At 49.1% G+C, this 19,417-nt stretch overlaps 2 protein-coding genes across 9 annotated transcripts; one reads left to right on the top strand and one right to left on the bottom strand.

The window, feature by feature from the left end:
• Nucleotides 1–8,933, top strand: CYREN (cell cycle regulator of NHEJ). 5 transcript variants are annotated; one of them, XM_043545184.1, is made up of 5 exons: nucleotides 17–171; nucleotides 728–995; nucleotides 4,943–5,072; nucleotides 6,509–6,575; nucleotides 8,052–8,933. In XM_043545184.1, the coding sequence occupies exons 2-5, from the start codon at nucleotides 977–979 to the stop codon at nucleotides 8,289–8,291; spliced, it is 456 nt and encodes a 151-aa protein (XP_043401119.1). In that variant the 5' UTR covers nucleotides 17–171; nucleotides 728–976; the 3' UTR covers nucleotides 8,292–8,933. The 5 variants fall into 5 exon arrangements, with proteins under 5 accessions (XP_007064085.1, XP_037739990.1, XP_027682285.1 ...); XM_007064023.4 differs by lacking the exon at nucleotides 728–995 and having other exon boundaries at nucleotides 1–171; XM_037884062.2 differs by lacking the exon at nucleotides 728–995 and having other exon boundaries at nucleotides 2–171; nucleotides 4,850–5,072.
• Nucleotides 8,934–12,705: 3,772 nt separating this feature from the next.
• Nucleotides 12,706–19,205, bottom strand: TMEM140 (transmembrane protein 140). Of its 4 annotated transcripts, none has more exons than XM_037884035.2 (4): nucleotides 19,011–19,205; nucleotides 17,525–17,610; nucleotides 15,860–16,050; nucleotides 12,706–13,592 (listed from the first exon to the last, which is right to left on the bottom strand). In XM_037884035.2, exon 4 carries the CDS (start codon nucleotides 13,535–13,537, stop codon nucleotides 12,950–12,952), a length of 588 nt encoding a protein of 195 aa, XP_037739963.1. In that variant the 5' UTR covers nucleotides 13,538–13,592; nucleotides 15,860–16,050; nucleotides 17,525–17,610; nucleotides 19,011–19,205; the 3' UTR covers nucleotides 12,706–12,949. The 4 variants fall into 4 exon arrangements, with proteins under 4 accessions (XP_037739963.1, XP_037739971.1, XP_037739954.1 ...); XM_037884043.2 differs by having other exon boundaries at nucleotides 15,947–16,050; XM_037884026.2 differs by lacking the exon at nucleotides 15,860–16,050.
• Nucleotides 19,206–19,417: the final 212 nt, after the last annotated feature.

The following is a 19,417-nucleotide window of genomic DNA, read 5'->3' as shown; positions in this document are numbered from 1 at the left end:
GGGGCCTGGGGCCCCCCCGTGTAACGCGGGTTTCCAGCCGGGGAGGGCGGTGCTTGGAAAAGCGGCAGGCCCCGGGGTCTTGCCCAGGCAGCCGCTCCGCGCCACGAGAGGAGGCGTGAGCGCCGGGGGCCCAGCCCTTTGCTCGCCGCTGGCCTGAGGCCCTGCCTGGGGGTAAGCGGGTGGGAGGGAGGCAGGAGGAGTCCGGAGACGTGCGGGGGATGTGAGTTAGTTCCTGCAGGGAGCCGCTTGTCTCCCAGCACCAGAGCTGTGGGGGCAAAAGGGACGGGGCACGGCAGCCTGTCTGGTGATGCACGTTTGCCAGCCTTCCCCGCCCCCCCGTCTCTCTCTCTCTCTCTCTGATGCTGGTGGGTTTTGCTGGGTGAGACGTTTCCGAGCACAGTCTGATCCTCGCAGCTCTTCCTCCGGGTCGCTCCTTACCTGGCTCCGCGAGGCTAGAGCTGATCTCGGGCAGGTCTGGGTGAGAGCCGCGCTTTAACGAGGGGGGAGTGGTGTCCGTTTCCCGAGCCCAGGCGAGGCTCCGAGCAAAAGCTGTTACCCAGATTCCAGCTTTTTATGCACCTTTCCCGTATCCCTGCTGCCGTTTGAGGCCCCGGAGGCCGCCAGCGCGAAGAGCTCATTGGGGGCCGGGCGGTAGCGCCCACCGCTGAGGCGGTAGCAGCAGAGTCCAAGCAGAACATCTCCTTGAGCCCGCTGCTCCTCTGTCCAGCATCCCCAGGCCTGACAGCCACAGGGCAAGGAACCCCGGGGGCCTGCTTGCAGAACCAGGGGCCCAGTGAAGAGGCAGAAACGAGGCACAAAAGCAGGGAGCAGGAGCCAGCTCCCTGCTCTATTGAATTCCAGACTTTTTAAAACAGGCTTTGGTGGAGTTTTTGCCAAGAGGGTGGGGCTCAGGCTGCTGCAGGAGGGTTTGTACTCCAGGCACAGGTGCATCCTCTGTTGGGTGTATAAGGAACACATGGTGAACGCTGGTGTAGGTGGATCCAAAGCCTTGTTCTCATAAGGTTCTTAACCCCCCCAGTGTAGGCCATGTTTGGGTTAGTTTATTCCTCCCTGTAGTAATGTGTACACCTGTAAAGCAGTCCATCTTTAACAAGCCCTTATGTGAACAAAAATATTTCATGAAATTATTTTGAATGAAAACATTTTTGCGGGGGAGAAGATATAAATCTTCCCCTGGAAGAGTTGTGAGCCTAATCACAGCCACAATTGATTAGTGCCCAGGGACCGGAAAAATCTGATGAGGGGAGGCAATGTGGTCTGAGTGCAGGAATTGCATTTAGGAGCTTCTGATCCTGATTAGGTTCATGGCCTGGGGCTCGTCGCTTCACCTGTCTGGTTAAGTGACGGGGTGAGGAGCAATTAGTAGGGCCCTACCAAATTCACGCATCACAGACCGTGAAATCGGATCTCACCCATGAAATTTGGTTAGTTTATGAGGGAGGGGCAGGGCTGGGGGCACTTACTGTACACTGGTCTCCAGATGCTAGACCTGGACAGCTGGGAGGGACAGGACTTCCTCTTCCCCTGCAGGGGCCGCTTCCAGGGCCTGGTCAGACCCATGTCCGGAAACCTCCCCAAGCTGCAGGTACCTCCATGGCTGCCCATTGGGAGCCCAGCTCTGAAGGCAGTGTCACCGCTAGCAGCAGCACAGCAGTGAGGGTGGCAAGACTGTGACCCCCCCACCCCACACACACACCCAACAATAGCCTTGAGACCCCGCCACGACCTCCATTTGGGTCGGGACCCCCGTGGTTCCTACACTATGAAGCTTCTGATTTAAATATCTGAAACCATGACATTTACGATTTTTAAAATCTTCTGACCATGAAATTGACCAAAATGGACTGTGAATTTGGTAGAGCCCTAGAAATTAGTTGCTCTTTATGCACAGTTAAACACCAGTTCTTCTGGTCAAGATGAGGGAAACTGCAATAAGTAACTGGCAACGGCTAAATATAAACCAGGTCTTCTAAAAATGCTTTCAGTCCTAGGTGGTGAGAGAAGACAGGTTTGTTTGAAATTAAAAAAATTAACCCACTGTTAATAATAGAATACCATTTATTTAAATATTTTGGATGTTTTTTACATTTTCAATATATTGATTTCAATTACAGTAACTCCTCACTTACGGTTGTAGTTATGTTCCTGACAAATGTGACTTTCTGCGAAATGATGTTAAGCGAATCCAATTTCCAATGGGTGGGGGAGGGTTTGGTTCCAGGGAAATTTTTTTTCTCTGACAAAAGACATTATATACATATACAATATACGTTTTAAACAATTTTAAACAGACAGTTTAATACTGTTCACAGCAATGAATGATTGTGAAGCTTGGTTGAGGTGGTGAAGTCAGAGGGTGGGATATTTCCCAGGGAATGCCTTGCTGCTAAATGATGAACTAGCACTCGGCTGAGCCCTCAAGGGTTAATACACTCTTGTTCATGTAGCCTCACACTCTACAAGGCAGCATGGACTGAGGCAGGAGGGAGGAAAGAAAATAGATGCAGGGCAGTAGCTGCAAACACTTCCCTGCAAAAACTGAACATGAGGATGAGCCCACGCTATCCAGCTGGAGCGCACCACGCTCTCCTCCTGACAGCACATGCATGGCTGCACAGGTGCTTTATTTCCAAAGTGCTGGGGGGTGCGTGCATGAGAGAGAGAGACGTGCATTGCTCCTTTAAGAACGCTAACCCCACTTCAACTACGTTGCCCTTTTAAGCAGATCAGCCAGTTCAGACAGGAAGCAACAGCTTCCAGCAAGCTCCCTCCTTTCTGTCCCTGAGCCGTCCCGTCCTCTGCTTGGGGGGGGACAGGAGCAGGGGGACACCCTGATATCAGCACCCCTCCCCCAGCAAGCAGGAAGGTCCAGAGAGCAGCTCCAAGGCAGAGGGTAGAGCAGGAGCAGCACGGTGCGGGGGCGGGGGGAGACAGCTGAACTGCTGCTGGGCAGCTGCCGAGCCACATACCTTACAGGGAATTTAGGGGAGCTGAGGGGGAAACTGCCGCCCCTCCCTCGTTCTAATCCCCACGAGGAGGGGCTGCTCTTCCAGAGAATCCTGCAAGCAGTGGGCAAAGCAGGCAGCTGCCAAACAACGTTATAAGGGAGCATTGCGCAACTTTAAACAAGCATGTTTTCTAATTGATCAGCAACATAACAATGTTAACCGGGACAACGTTAAGTGAGAAGATCCTGTACAACGCCGAATACAAAGTGTACGCTGCTCACTTTATATTTATTTTTTATTACAAATATTTGCACTGTAAAAAAAAAAAAGTATAATTTCAATTCACTTAATACAAGTGCTGTAGTGCAATCTCTTTATAATGAAAGTTGAACTTACAAATGTTGAATTATGTACAAAAAAACCTGCATTCAAAAATAAAACAATGTAAAACTTTAGAGCCTACAAGTCCACTCAGTCCTACTTCAGCCAATCGCTCAAACAAGTTTGGTTACAATTTGCAGGAGATAATGCTGCATATGTCTTGTTTACAATGTCACCTGAAAGTGAGAACGTGGTACTGTTGTAGCCGGCATCGCAAGATATTTACGTGCTAGATGCACTAAAGATTTTTAGGTCCCTTCATGCTTCAGCCACCACTGCAGAGGACATGCATCCATGCTGATGACGGGTTCTGCTTGATAATGATCCGAAGCAGAGCGGACCAACGCATGTTCATTTTCATTATCTGAGTCTGATGCCACCGGCAGAAGTTGATTTTCTTTTTTGGTGGTTCGGGTTCTGTAGTTTCTGCATTGTAGTGTTACTCTTTTAAGACATCTGAAAGCATGCTCCACAGCTCATCCTTCTTAGATTTTGGAAGGCACTTCAGATTCTTAAACCTTGGGTCGAGTGCTGTAGCTATCCTTAGAAATCTCACATTGGTACCTTCTTTGTATTTTGTCAAATCTGCAGTGAAAGTGTTCTTAAAATGAACATGTGCTGGGTCATCATCTGAGACTGCTATAACATGAAATATATGACAGAATGCAGGTAAAACAGAACAGGAGAAATATAATTTTCCCCCAAGGAGTTCAGTCACAAATTTAATGCATTATTTTTTTTAACAAGCATCATCAGCACAGAAGTATGTCCTCTGGAATGGTGGCTGAAGCATGAAGGGGCATATGAATGTTTAGCATATCCGGCACGTAAATACCTTGCAACACCAGCTACAAAAGTGCCATGCGAATGCCTGTTCTCACTTTCAGGTGACATTGTAAATAAGAAGCAGGCAGCAGTTATCTCCCGTAAATGTAAACAAACTTGTTTGTCTGAGTGACTGGCTGAACAAAAAGTAGGACTGAGTGGACTTGTAGGCTCTAAAGTTTGACATTGTTTTGTTTTTGAGTGCAGTTATGAGACAAAAAATGTACATTTGTAAGTTAAACTCTCACGATAGATTGCACTACAGTACTTGTATGAGGTGAATTGAAAAATATACTATTTCTTTTGTTTATCATTTTTACGGTGCAAATATTTGCAATAAAAAATAATATAAAGTGAGCACGTACACTTTGTATTCTGTTGTAATAGAAATCAATATATTGGAAAATGTAGCAAAACATTCAAAAATATTTAATAAATTTCAATTAGTATTCTATTGTTTAACAGTACGATTGATCGCAATTAATTTTTTTAATTGCAGTTAATTTTTTTGAGTTAATCATGTGAGTTAACTGTGATTAATCGACAGCCCTATTTAAAATATATATTTATTCTGGCAGTGTCCCTTTAAGACATTAACTGGGACCTGTGCACATTCCTTGATGCACCAGCTGTGGATTAATAAATGCTTCTGTTTGCGGGGGGATTGTGCATAGGACAGTACCAGACAATCAGGCACATTGGTGAATTCTGAACTGTGTGAACGGCTGAGTCTTGACTGTGTGTCAGTTCCTTTTTTAGATGCAAAGAGATGGAAAGTGCTGTGTGGAAGGCAAAGAAGAGGGTCCTCCCGCCATGGATGGCCGTGCGGGAGGTGGAGCCAAGAAAGACTAGGTCAGCAGTGAGACTCAAGAGGGCGAAGAAGCCAGCTGTGGCAAGGTAAGCGCTTTGTGCAGCTGTGCCACCTGGGGCTGCAGTTGCATTTGCTCCCATGTGCAAAGCACCATTGGGCCTGGTCACTGGTTGGCTAGGAAACCTCCAAGGAGAAGCGAGGGTATCACACAAAAGTGGGGATGGAGGCTCAGTCAGGGTGTTCTTTGCTGTGTCAGAGCTGCAGGGAGCGCTGTGCTGGCAGAGCTGCTGTCTCTCAGGAGAGATGGAAAAAACAGAGCTGTTTGCTTAGATCTTATTACGCTCTTCACAAAAGCTGGAGCCATGGTTGAATCCCTTGTTGGGTATTTACCTTCTCTCTGAGCTATGTTATTCTTCACTTCCCTCCCTACACTCCCTCTTGTGCAGCGTTCCTGGTACTCGATCCCTGCTCTGGATTTGTACATGAGCCCTGTTCCCCCAGCCAGTACGGTGCTTTGCAATCCTGCAGGGATAACTGTTGTGTTTAGAAGTGTAAGGGATTATGATGGTTATGGAAATATACAGAAAGGAATGTTCCAAAAGGGTTCTGATTTCTGCTCTGAGCTGATGTACATCAGGAATAACTCCACCCAAATCATCAGATTTATACTGGTGTAAAAGTGGTGTGAGAGGACAATCAGGCTCCAGCTTCTGACTTCCTGCTACTGAAAAACAGGAATTTGCAGAAACAAAGGCAAACATTACAATGACCTCCTATGCAGGCATTCCTTAGTCCTGGAGGAATTCTATCCCAAAAAATTAAAAATTCTGCACACAATATTTTAAAATTCTGCATATTTTATTTGTCAAAATAACACTATGCAATCATGTCAGTTTCAATTATTTTGATAATTTATTTCAAAATACCTATCAGCAACTCTGTCTGTAACAATACAGACACAAAAAAATGTCTCCAGGAGTAGGGAGTTAAGGAAACCCCTACAACAACCCAGTTCTTGTTTGTCTGTCCCCTCTCTGGAGAGCCCAGCAGGGGGGCCAGACACCCACACTCCCTCCCCACAGAGCCCAGGGATCGAGAAGGAAAAACAGCATGATGCTGGGTCCTGGGCTTGTATGGAGTTTCCTGCATGCTCTGTCCTTCCTTCAGGACATGCGGGGAACTGCAGCTGCAAGGAACCCTCCAGCTCTCTCCCCTCACCCCCTGCAGTGTCTTCTATTTGCGAGCCAAACTCTGCCAGCTCCAGCACGCCCTTAGTGGCATCCAGCAGCTCTGCAGCCCATTTCCGTCAGGGGAAAAGGAAATTTTGTGCCCAAACCATTAATTTCTGTGCAAATTCTGCATTGTGCAGTGGTGCAGAATTCCCTCACGAGTACATTCCTCTGCTGTTTCCTATGCTGATTGTGTTTCCATGGGGGCAGCATTCACATTTCTGCCCATGACAGTGTTCCCCATCTGATTCCTGCTTTTGTTTTCTCTTCTGATCTCCTCTTGGCCTGCTCAGGACCGTGACTGTCTATTGTATGAACGAAGCGGAGCTGGTGGATGTAGCATTGGGGGTCCTGGCTGAGGTGAGCACTGAGGCCTGCTGGTCCATGTTCCTGCCAATGCAGCAGTTTCCTAACATGTCCCTGTCCTGATGCTTTTGCCCAGGCTAATTTAAAATGTCCTGCTTCCACCACTTCCCTTGGGGAAATACCACTGTAGGGGGGCTAAATGGAAGCCTTCTCCTTTGTAACCAGCCGCTTCCATTTCAATGATGCCATTATCCGGCATGTGTAACGTTGCATCACGCCCCCCTGGAAGCGTTGTGATGTAAGCAACAACAGTGAATGGGTCAGGCAGGAGGAGGGAATAGGTGACCTGGGGGTTGAAGCTTGGGACTTGGGAAGTCTGCATGATATTTCATGCTCCGTCACACACTCCTGCATGACCTGGGGCAAGCCACTTAATCTGTCTGTGCCTTGGTTTACCGCTCAGTAAGTGGGGATAATGGTACCCCCCCCCTCGCCAGGGGATTGTGAGGGTTACTATTTGAGATGCTGAGAGGGTGGTGAGGAGGGCTGTAGGAATGCCTATAAATAAATGTGAGGAGAGAAGTCCTCTTTACACAGACACCCTTGTAATCAGCAGGAAGGCGGTGCAGAAAGAGGGCACCTGGTTAATGGGATTTACTAGCATGATTCCCAATAATTATTTATTTTGAGGGGAGGGGAGATTTCTCTGGAATCCTGCAATTCCCCCCCCCCCCCCCCCCCCCCCCCCCCCCCCGCATGTCTGCCTTTTCCCCCTCCAACACCTGCATCACAGTGACCCTTGCTGTGGCTGAGGCAGCCTCCAGCCAATCAGTCCTGCTTCCTGGGGCGGGGGCGGGGGTGCTGTGTGTCTGGAGAGTAAGTGCTGTGCTTTCCTTCCCAGCCTTGTGGGGGCTGGGAGATGCCACCTGGGTTTGGTGTGCCAGGGGGATGCAGGAGTTTGTCAGACACTCACTTGGGTGAGTAAATGCTACAGTGCTGAATTCACACTCCCTTGCAGGAGACTATGTTAATGGCACCTCAGCAGCTTTCTCTCGTTAGGTTGGCAGCTCCCCGGGCTCTCTGCCTGGAGTCTCCCCCTTCCTGTGGCCCTGATCCTGCAGTTAGATCGCTGCAGGCAGACCCTGGCTTTTGCATTGGCTTCAGTGATGGGTCAGCCCACGTGGCTGTGATTGCAGGACTGGCCCTTAGTTGTTCCTGATGGAGAATCCGTTATTCCTCAGGAGATTAACCCCCCTCCTCCCCCTGAGCACTAAAGACCCCGTGACACTCTGTGAAGGTGCACACGTGTTAACTGCAATGTCCTCACCAAACTGTAGCTTGGGTAACTTTGTCCAAAATTCCCCTACAGCTTCAATGGCGAAGAGCAGTGTTCTTCGCTGCCCGGCCTAAGCCGCCGTTAAGTGGGGTGGGATGCAGCAGCTGTTGATCAGCCTTCCACTGACTGGGGGCCTGGTGCCAGTGGGGATGGGTGTTTCTTCCTCTTGCTTCATGGACGTGTTTCTGCGCCAGCACTGTAAATACAAGGAAATGGAGGGGAACGTTCCGTCTGAAACCGAAGGGGAGCAGGAAGGCCAGCAAACGCCGACGGAGCCTCAGTGGAGTCCAGCAAGCAGTGGCGGGGCCAGCACGCCCAGGCCAGGCCCCGGGCCCCACGCTCAGCCAGATGCTTTGGGCTGTGCTAGCAGGACAGACACGGAGGACGACGAAGATGATGCTTTGAAATATGTCAGGGAGATATTTTTTAGCTAACATCTCACGGGGGGTTTTTTAAGCAGAGCAAAAATAATGCCAAGGGAGCCATAGTGGGAGGGTGGGGCAGACCCAGGGGCAGGCTCCAGTGGGTGGGGATACAGCAGTGTGGGGCTGTATGGGTTCCCCCAATGCCCTCCCAATTCAAAGGGAGCCCGGAGCAGTGGTGTGGATGGGACCCCAGGAGAAGGGAGCAGGAGAGAATGTCTGAGAGGAGCTCGCCCTCGCTCTGCCCTGAGCTGCATGGCCAGTGTCTGGTTCAAGTACAGCCCTTGCCCAGCGTGTCTGAGCCTTGGGTCAGTCCCTCACCTACCCCAACACTCCCCCCTTCATAACCTCTTCCTTGTGAGCCACGGGTCCCCTCCTCCCTGGGCCAGCTCCTCAGCTGATACTACGTGGCCTCCTGATTGTCAGTCTCTGCCCAGAAGTCATGGAGATTGAACTCACCCTTCCAGCTCTGGGGTGGGGCTCTGCAGGGCAGGGCAGGGCAGGCACATGGAGGTGGGGGGGCCAGACTTGCTGTGCAGCAACCCTTGATCTGTGAATAAACAGTTCTGCCGGGCTGTCACTGGGGCACCTTTTATCAGTATTATATTAAATTTGAAAGGTTATTAAAATATTAAATGTCTCTTTTAAAAACAAGCATCTGCGTGTTCTGCCTGCACCATGGGCCACCCTGTGCTGTCTCCTACCTCACCTGTGGGCATCATATTTACCTGATCTGTCAGTGGACTTGCATTGTCTCTGCTTGATGACACGGCGAGCCAGAGAAGCAAACCGGTTCCATTGTCTAGGGCAGACCTGTTCACAAGCTCCCCCTGCCATGCCTGGTTTAAATGCACTTTAGTCATAATTTCTGCATCTACCCACAATTCTTAGTACCCGCTGTGTACCTACCTCATGCAGGAATAGTAGTGAGCAGTGAGTTATTTGTCTGCATATTGTATATAAAGATTATTGCAATGGTGCGAATAGAGAGTGCTTTGAGTCACATGCGTTACTCAACCAGAGAGCAGAGATGGCACCAGCCGAACATGCTCTACAACATTCCACCACCATGCTCCAGCTCTGCCCTATTCAGTCCTTGTCCTGAGCCTACCAGACTGTGGGGAGAGGCCCACAGTGGCCGTTTCTTCCCTGTGGACAACTGGGACTTACAAACTGTGTGGTGATGCCACTATCTCATTTGCCATGAACAAGTAGCGGGTGGTGATACTTAGGTCCGCTCCACGTCTGTAGAGACTAAATCTGTGCTACCGGGAGGGCTCAGCACCTGTTTCCCAACTGTCTGAGCTGCATTTTCTGCCATGTTAACATATAAAATATGAGCAACTCATCTGAAGGATTTTGCGGGCAGGTTTGAATGCACACGGGTGTGCTGGAAAAGGTTTTCCACTGTCAGTGTTTTGGCCTTCTCTTTTTCAGTCTCCTGGCATAGGGACCAGATTATGCACGCAGCAGATGAAATTACCTAATAGAGCTAGAAAAGACCTGTGAGCCTTTCCTGATCTCCCTTTGGGCCAGGTACTGATGCTGTAGGTGACATGCTCGTAATTAAATCATAGAATATCAGGATTGGAAGGGACCTCAGGAGGTCATCTAGTCCAACCCCCTATTCAAAGCAGGACAAATCCCCAATTTTTGCCCCACATCCCTAAATGGCCCCCTCAAGGATTGAACTCACAACCCTGGGTTTAGCAGGCCAATGCTCAAACCACTGAGCTATCTCATGCCTAAGCCCCCTTTATAGCACGTAGGCATCCCCCTTTACAATGAACATAGATATGCCAGCATACCCACAAGGCTACAGTAACCCTTCTCTGTTGAGCGGCTCTGGTAGGTAGCCCTGGTTTGTCTTACATCTCTTAGCCACTACTTAGAATTCTTTGCAACTTGCCTTTATTGTACCATGACTAAGCACGGGCCCTCCTATATTTGCCTTACTCAGTTTCCTCAAGGGCACTGACCAGGCCGCAAGAGTCATCTTCTGTACACCAACTCAGTTTAAAGCATTAATTCACTTTACCCTGCAGAAATTTACATTTCTGTACCACAAACTGTGCAACACGTAAGCTGGCTGTATTAGAACTAAAGGTCTCCTAGATGAACTGCCAGGGCTGTCCTTAGGCGTACACGGTTGTGTAGGGCACCTGGAAATTTGGGGCACCTCCGGGTCTTCCTATCCCTGTTCTGACCCTTCCTGCAGGCTCCCACAGCTGGCTGCTGAGCCTGGTGAGTCTTCCTCTGGAGGGGGATCGAGTAACTTAAAAGTGAAAAAGCCTTCCAGTCTGCCAGACCTATTAGCACAACACTGAAACTGTAGACTTAAACGCTTGGATCTTCACACATATATTTTTTAAAATAAATCCTTCAAAGAACCACCCTGATCTAAAATACACATTTTAATTTTAATTACTATAGTACAAAAAACTTTCTTCCAAAGTCTTCCTGTCCTTTCTGTCCATCCCTTTCTCCCTTCACCCCCATGTTGAAGAGAGCCCTTAAAGGGACAACACCCCTTTCCTGCCAGATAGTGGGACAATGAGTTTCCCTTTCTTTACTTCTGACTATTTGATGAACTAGTTTTAAGAGACCCCTCTAGCAAAATCAGTACCTTAGTAAGATATAAAATCCTTTGTTATGCCTAAAGTCTTTGGAAACATATTTTTTAAAGTTGGTGAAATTTCATAAACATGTCTATTGTTATGGAGATCACACAAAATAAATTAGTGTTCCCTTTGTCTAAAAGCAATGAACATTGTTATGAACACACTAAACCTCTGCGACTGATTAATTTAAAATAATGTCTTTGTTTCAGTGAGTTAAATATGTAGTAATCTGGAATGATTACTTAATGATGGCTTAAGAGTACATTTAAAATGTAAAATCAGCTTAGAAATACTGATTAAGAAAATGTCATACAGAAGAGCTGCCTCACGTATTCCATAATATTTAAGGTTGTATTCAGCAGGACAGCTGACTTGCCTTTACTACAAAGTTTTTGCAGATAAAGCTCTGACAGACTTCAGGGTTTATCAAAAAAAACCTGTGACTGACATTTTTTTATTCCCAAGTTTAGTGCTTTTCATGAGGTACCTTCTGCATGTCCAGTCTTCACCTTCTGGCATGCCGTGGAAAACATGCTCCATTTTCTTTAGAAAGAAATTGCAGAAGAGTGATTTTTTTCAAATGTCATTTGCTTTATTTGGGTTCAGGGATTTGGCTGGAAGGGGGGAGAGCAGGGAGGTGGAGGGGAGAGAGTGGGAAGAGGGCGGGGCTTGGGCAGAATGGGGGCGGGGCCTGGGGCGGAGCAGGAGTGGAGTCTTGGCAGGGCCACAGGCAGAAGAGGTGGGGTGGGGAGCTAGGCTCCCCAAACTGCAGCTTGACCCACCGCCCATGACAGCAGGTAAGAGTGGGTTGACTCCCGCACACCCAGTGCACGCTACAGTCTCTTTAGGCAGGGGCTGTATTCACAGAGGTGAATGCGCCGGCACGGCACAGTCTGCGTGAGGAAGAGGGTACGGCGGTCTCTGTGGGGAACTGTGACTCTCTGCCACCAGGAGGCAAGCAGGGCGGCTCGGTATCCTTTGCTGTCACGTCCCTCCTCCGCCCGGGCTGCGAGCCCGGGCTGCCATCGGGCATAGGGGCACCAGTTTAATAATACTGCATAGGACCCCATAAATCCTAAGGACGGCCCTGTGAACTGCCTGACAAACTTAGACACAGAATAGTGTTTCGGCCTGTTAAGGTTTCCTCCCCACTCTGAACTTTAGGGTACAGATGTGGGGACCTGCATGGGGGACCTGCTTATTCTTACCAGCTTCAGTTAAAAACTTTTCCAAGGTACAAACTTCGCCTTGTTCTTGAACCGTATGCTGCCACCACCAAGCGTTTTAAACAAAGAACAGGGAAAGAGCCCACTTGGAGACATCTTCCCCCAAAATATCCCCCCCAAGCCCTACACCCCCTTTCCTGGGGAAGGCTTGATAAGAATCCTCACCAATTTGTACAGGTGAACACAGACCCAAACCCTTGGATCTTAAGAACAATGAAAAATCAATTAGGTTCTTAAAAGAAGAATTTTAATTAAAGAAAAAGTAAAAGAATCACCTCTGTAAAATCAGGATGGTAAATACTTTACGGGGTAGTCAGATTCAAAACTTAGAGAATCCCTCTAGGCAAAACCTTAAATTACAAAAAGAGGAATATACATTCCATCCAGTACAGCTTATTTTACCAGCCATTAAACAAATTGAAATCTAACGCATTTGTAGCTAGATTATTTACAGGAGTTGTAAGACTGCATTCCTGATCTGTTCCCAGCAACAGCATCACCCAGATGGACGAACCCTTTGTTCCCCCCCCTCTCCAGCTTTGAAAGTATCTTGTCCCCTCATTGGTCATTGTGATCAGGCGCCAGCGAGGTTATCTTAGTTTCTTAAGCCTTTATGGGTGAAAGGGTTTTGCCTCTGGCCAGGAGGGATTTTATAGCACTGTATACAGAAAGGTGGTTACCCTTCCCTTTATATTTATGACATGGCCCAAAGCTGGAGATCAGTACACAAGAGCAGGCTATATAGGTTGAATAGTAGATGATGATAAAAACTTGATTGGTGAGCTCCCACAAGCTAGCACTGCATCTTCCTCCCTCTCTGCCTTCAGACCTGCAAGGCTGAGGCCTGCTTCTCAGGGGAAGAGCTTCCCTTTTCAGGAACCTCCTTGAACCTCGTGACGTACACAGCAGCAGCAAAAAGCTGGAGCAGCAGCAGGGCCTGAGCCCCAGCTAGCGCCATGAAACCCCCACTGAGTTCAGAGAGGTGAAGCCAAACCCAGGTCTGGAGCAGAAACAAGCTGAGGCCACCAGCCAGAAGCGCAGCTGAGAGGCCCAGCACCACAAGGGTCACTTCCCAGGCCTCTCTGGTGTTTGCACATTGGGCCTGTATGATTAAAAAGGGGGAGAAGCTACAGAGGACCTGGACAGTGTATACACAGAGCCTTGCCAGCACTAGCTCAACCTGGCCAACCCCCATGTCCATCAGGTCCTTGAATTCTAGGCACTGCAGCTCTCCAGCCATCTGGTTCCACAGGCAGAAGTTGTAGAAGCCGATTCTTTTGTGGGGCAGGTTGATGATGTTTCCAGCATTCCACATCAGGGCGTACAGCATCAAGAAAAAGGACCCTCCAGCCAGGAGGAGCATGGTCCAATAGAGCCGGCACGCCCCAGTTTTCTGCTGCAACAGACCCATTCTAGTTTCCACACTAGCTCCTCAGGACCACGGTCTCACTGTCCTCAGAGACCTGCTGTGAGACATGAATGGGGAGAGCCCCCAGTTTCAGTGTTCATGCCAGTAATCCCACTGCTTCCTCCATGCCCAGGTAACACACTGACTGAGGAAGTGGTGCAGCTCCTTCACATGGCTGGTCCACTAGAGGATAACAGCTTACTAGTGCTCAGAGACTTTAAGGTCAGAAGGGACCATCGTGATCACTGAGTCTGACCTCCTGCACACTGCAGGCCACAGAACTCACCCAGCCACTCCTGTAATAGACCCCTCACCTCTGGCTGAGTTAGTGAAATCCTCAAATTTTAATTTAAAGACTTCAAGTTTCTGTGAATCCACCATTTACTCTAGTTTAAACCTGCAAGTGACCCCTGCCCCATGCTGCAGAGGAACGTGAAAAAGCCCCAGGGTCTCTGCCAATCTGACCCTGGAGAAAATTCCTCCCCGACCCCAAATCTGGTGATCAGTTAGACCCTGAGCATGTGGGCAACACCCACCCACTGGAAAGAATTCTCTGTAATAACTCAGAGCCGTCCCCAGCTAGTGTCCCATATCCAGCCGTTGGAGATTTTTGCTCCTGGCAGTTGCCAGTGGGCCACATGCCATTGTAGGCAGTCCCATCATATTATTGCTTCTATTGCTAAAGGGGGCAGTTTGGTTGCTGAAGGGATGGGGTCTGTACTGTGGGCTCAAGAGCCCAAGTTCGAAGGCTGCTGACTGCTTATATGAGGGGCTGTTACACGCACTGTTAGTTTCCTGTATGTGGCAAATAGGGATTTTACTTCTTCTGGAAACAAGCAAGGGAAGAAATGAGCAAATTCTGTGAATTAACCAGGGGAACATTTAAACGTTAAACTAGAAGCAAACAAGAGTTCCTGACCCCAGCACTGGGCTGCAGGTACAAAGGTTAAAATTCCAGCTGCCTGTGAAGTGGGACTCCCGTTGGAAATGTGACTAGAAATACCCTCGCAGGGTTCTGTTCTCACCAATCCCACAGCCAATTTGCTCCGGTGACGAGCCAGGAGATGGTTGTTCTACTGGCCAGCCCCGCACAAGCCACCTGGGATCTGCAGCTCAGCCTGTGCTCGGCCTTCCTCTCGTCAGTACCAGTAACGACGAGTCTGGCTGACGATGTAGGAGACAGACCAGAGGCTTTGGCCCCCTCCCGTAGCTCTGCTGGCTGGGCAGTGCTCATTGGAGGACAAACAGGGCTGCAGCAGGAGGGGCTAACACATATCTTTGTGACATGAGGCCAAGTCACTTGTCTGACTGTAACCCTGCTGGAGGGCTGCCATCCTAGAGACAGAGGCTGAGGGAACTGAGGGGGCAGCACAGTTAAGCTGCTTTAGGGCATTTTCAGTTTTTCCAGTGCCCACCCCCGCAGTGATGCTGTCAAGAACTGGAGGTCATCACATCCATTTTGCCTCATTTGAAGGCCCAGCAATATGGGACCTTACGGGGGTGGGGGAGGGGACCAGGAATACCAGAGCATAACCTCACTTTAGAAACTGACACCCATTTCACTGTTCCACAACTCCTCCTTCTGTATTTCTGGGGGTGGGGACAACAGGAAACGAGCAGAGACACCCACCATCAGCACAGGAACTCTAGAGATAATCAACACGCTTCCTCCAGCCACTTGTAAGAGCAGTAAAGGCAAATGGGCCAGGTTCTGACTTTTATACACGTGTACACGCCCCCTCCCCAAATTGACGTCCTCCAGGGACGGTCAGCCAAAGGAGGGGGGGGGGGGGAATTTGGCTCCATGGGAGAAAGGGTATGGATTCTCTCTACCTATTCAACTCATGCCCTATTGGCCAGGTACCCAGCCACCAAGAGGGAAAGTGAAAGTGCCTCACTGGACAAACATGCTCACATGATCCAGTTGATACAGTGCCAATAGTTATAACCATGACACATTATTATGGAGTTAATCTGAAAAAAAACAAACAAACACTAAAAGAAGCAGCTCTTAAGCAAAATGGTCACTGTGAGGAGGAGAGGGGTGAGCGTTGCCTAGCTTCAACCTAAAGATCTCAGTCAGGGACCTTCCAGATACAAACTTTTCTTGGCTGGACTAGGAGTCAGTTATTAGGCCAGTTATTGCCAAGCTTGATAGTGTGAAAGCCTTGGTGTCATTTACTGTAAATGCCTAGATTGGCAGCACTGTCTCCTCCCAGGTAAAGCACTTTTGATTTCAGTTCTGGTGAAAATAAGCATGAATCATGGGAAAACCAACACAAGAGGTGGGATTCCTATTGCCTGAAATGGCAATTAGGTGCCTACCTTTCTCTCCTGAATCTCAATGGAGGGAACTAAATAATCTGACTATGGCCCCGAGACCCCAAGGAGACAGGTGCTATGGGAGTCAACCTGCAGTCTCTCTTGTTCAGCCTGACTTGGCAGACTTCACTGGCAATTTCTCTCTTAGCTCCTTAGCTTCCTTTCAGTTGTATTTTTGTGGCTTGTGGTTTAGGCTGGAAAACAAAAGCCGAGGTAAAAGGTGAGTCCCCAGCAGGCCTACGCAGGGAAAAGGATCAGCAAGATCCGCTGCCTCAGCCTCTCAAGGACAGGGTGACCAGATGTCCCGATTCCATAGGGAGTGTCCCGATATTTGGGGCTTTTTTTTATATAGACTCCTATTATTCCCACCCCGTCCCAATTTTTCATACTTGCTGTCTGGTCATCCTGCTCAAGGTTGTCTTGCTGGTTGGCTCTGCATGTAGGTATCAACAAGGGACTGGGAGTGAGCGGGGGCCTGCCTACACCGTGCTTGGCTTTGAACACTTCAGAGAGAGAGCATTTGCCTTTTCAAGCATAGTTAAGGATAAGATTATGTTACGGATTCTGTGACTTTCAGAGACCTCCGTGACATCTTCCAGCCCCAGGGTGGCAGGCTGGGTCTATCGGCTGATGGGGGCTTTGGAGCTCTGAGCTGCCATGGGCACTGGGGGCCAGGTGTCGGATCCCCTCCTTCTGCAGTGGGGCTCGGGCTCTCATCCCCGCCTCCCCACTTGGGCTCCAGTCCTCCCCCTGTCAACCCCATTTTGTCACAGTTCTTTTTAGTGAAAGTCAGGGACAGGTCAGGGCTTCTGGGAATGTTTGTTTACTGCCTGCAGCCTGTCCCTGACTTTTACTAAAAATAACCATGACAAAATCTGAACCTCAAGCATAGTCCCTGGAGTGTATTCCCTTGGTGGGGTATCCTCCCCTATGTATCCCCCACTCAGTTTAACAGATCCACCCTCAGACATTTGGTTCTGGCAATGAGGACTTTGAATCATAGAGTATCAGGGTTGGAAGGGACTGCAGGAGGTCATCCAGTCCAACCCCCTGCTTAAAAAGCAGCACCAATCTCCAATTTTTGCCCCGATCCCTAAATGGTCTCCTCAAGGATTGAACTCACAATTCTGGGTTTAGCAGGCCAATGCTCAAACCACTGAGCTATCCCTCCCCCTTCACTGAACTCCCTTTGGATCCTGCCATCACCACTCCATTGGCTGTTACCACTGAGCGATGCGTGACAGGTGCTGTCTCATGTCTCCCAGGGCCTGACGGTTATCGCGTGGGGAGGGGATACAGTTAAAGCCTCTAAACCACAAGCTCAAACCATGTTTTAAGTGTATCACGGTGGGATGGCTGTGCTGTGCTGTGCTGTGCTGTGCTCAGGGCGTGGCTGCAGCACAGCTGGTTCCTGGGAATCCTCAGTGCTTCCAGCCCCTGTGCTGAGAGCCCAGGACAGGGAGCTGAACCCTCATCTCCCAGACGGTGCTCACAGCCAGTAAGCAGGTCTGTTTGCTAACCAACAGGCCACAAGCCATCTTTCTGCCATTGACAAAGGCTTAGCACCTACAGTGTAGGCACCTCCTTCCCTCCCCCCCGCCCAGCTCACCCACTCTTCGGGGGTGAGGGGCCCCAGTTCTCTCAGCATTACCCCTAGATCATCAATACCTCACTTCTGCTTCCGCGTGCTTCGCTTAGAGATCTTCTGGCGAAGCCTGAATGTGCTCCTGCGCTTGTCAGTGGGGTCCAGTGCACTGTAACAAACACAACCACACAAGCAGCTCAGAAGTGGGTGAAAGCCAGAGCCGGGGGCGGGGAGACTACAGGGCAGGTACTTGGTTGACTAGATTAATAGTTCCCAATTGATTTCCACCTGGTATGCACTGCCACCCTCCCCAAAAGACCCTGGTTTCTTGCTGCAGCCTGCCCCAGCCAAAGGGGGATGAGACTGGGGGGAGGGTGGTCATAGCAACAAAAAAACTACTTGGCTGACTTGGGGTTCTGGGCCTGTCATGGGGTGGGGCAGGAGCTGGGCCAGGGAGCTGGGGCCAGGCTGGCAGCCTGGGTTGGGCTGGTGTGGGAGCAGACACCAGCCTGGTGGCCGGAGAAGGGCTGGTGTGGGAGTGGGTGCTGGGCTGCAGGCCTGGGACTGGCTGGCATGGGAGCGGGCATGGGGCTGCCGGCCTGAGGAAGGCTGGTGTGGGAGCGGGTGCTGGGCTGGCAGCCTGCGGAGGGCTGGCGTGGGAGCGGGCATGGGGCTACCAGCCTGAGGAAGGCTGGTGTGGGAGTAGGTGGGAATGAGATTAGGTGCCTAAAGGATTTGGGGTGGGGGGGAGGTTCTGGATCACAGTGGATCCAACACTGGGACTTAGGTGCCTAAACCCCAGAATTAAACCCCTTTGTAGATCTGGGCTTTAACGATCACTTGTAACATGAAAACTAAAAATAATGGGGGCTGATTATGCTCTCAGTTACTCTGTTTTTTCATGGTTATAATACGCCACTGAAATCAATGGTGTTGCTCATGAGTTGCCCTAGTGTAGAGAAAAATCAGGCCGAGGAGATGTGAACACTGATAGGGACATTTGGTAATATACTAATAGGACAAATGCGAATAACCACATTTTTATTTTCTCAATCAATTCAACTGACATCCTCAAGTGGAAATCTAATCCATTGCAAAAAGAGAGCATGGAAAGTAGTTTCAGGTGCTTCACCTACTCTCTGGAGCCCAATTACCTATTTCTGTGATTCTTTTCAGTCACATTTTTTCCCATTTAAAAATTTTGCTTTCTCTCCCCTCTTGCTGGGCAAAAATCTCATGCAAACAACAAAGGAAGCTGACCAAACAGAGAGTACTGCCAAATTCACAGAGTAAACTGACTGTGATGAAATGAACTATACCCGTAATGCTCTCAAATACCCAAAGGAATCAAACTGAAAAAATAAATATATTTCTCCCGGATCTCTTTGCATTAGACTGATTTTAGGCATTCCATATATAACAGCAATAGGTAAACAATTCGGACAGAAGTAGGGTTTTTAAGTTGATAGTGTCCCTTTAAAAGACTCAGGAAGGAATGGACTCGGTGTTTTGCATGCACAGTATAATCTCAAAGTGACATTGCTCCCAGCCCACCAGAAGGGTACTTACATGAGGACCACCATTGTGCTGATTGCTGAACCCGAAAAGAAACACCAGCAAGAGGAAGCACTTGAAGTCTTGTTCAGTTTATCCTCTTTAGTACGGTTCAACAGCCCTGTCTCAGATAGAGTGTGAGAGCAAAACTCGAGCCTGTCCTCCTCTGAAGCTATGTACTTATGCTGATAATCTTTGCCACAACACAGCAGATTTCACTTTCATTTTGACTGTTTGGGACTTCCCACACAATAATGGTTCTAGGTCAGATGAATGTTCCCAATCCCACGCCCTATTGTTGACTGATTTACAAGACAAACTTAGCACGTAGCTGGGGTGCTCAGGCAGGTTTGCATTTATTTCCTCGGTTACTACTAAAAAGGGAGTTACTTGCTAAGAGTAAAGCAGGGTTTCACTAGAAA

The sequence above is a fragment of the Chelonia mydas genome, chromosome 1 (genome assembly GCF_015237465.2).
Source record: "Chelonia mydas isolate rCheMyd1 chromosome 1, rCheMyd1.pri.v2, whole genome shotgun sequence".
In the NCBI taxonomy this organism is placed as follows: domain Eukaryota; kingdom Metazoa; phylum Chordata; order Testudines; family Cheloniidae; genus Chelonia; species Chelonia mydas.
The sequence above is the reverse complement of the archived record's forward strand: the minus strand, read 5'-3'. Positions and strand labels throughout refer to the sequence as shown.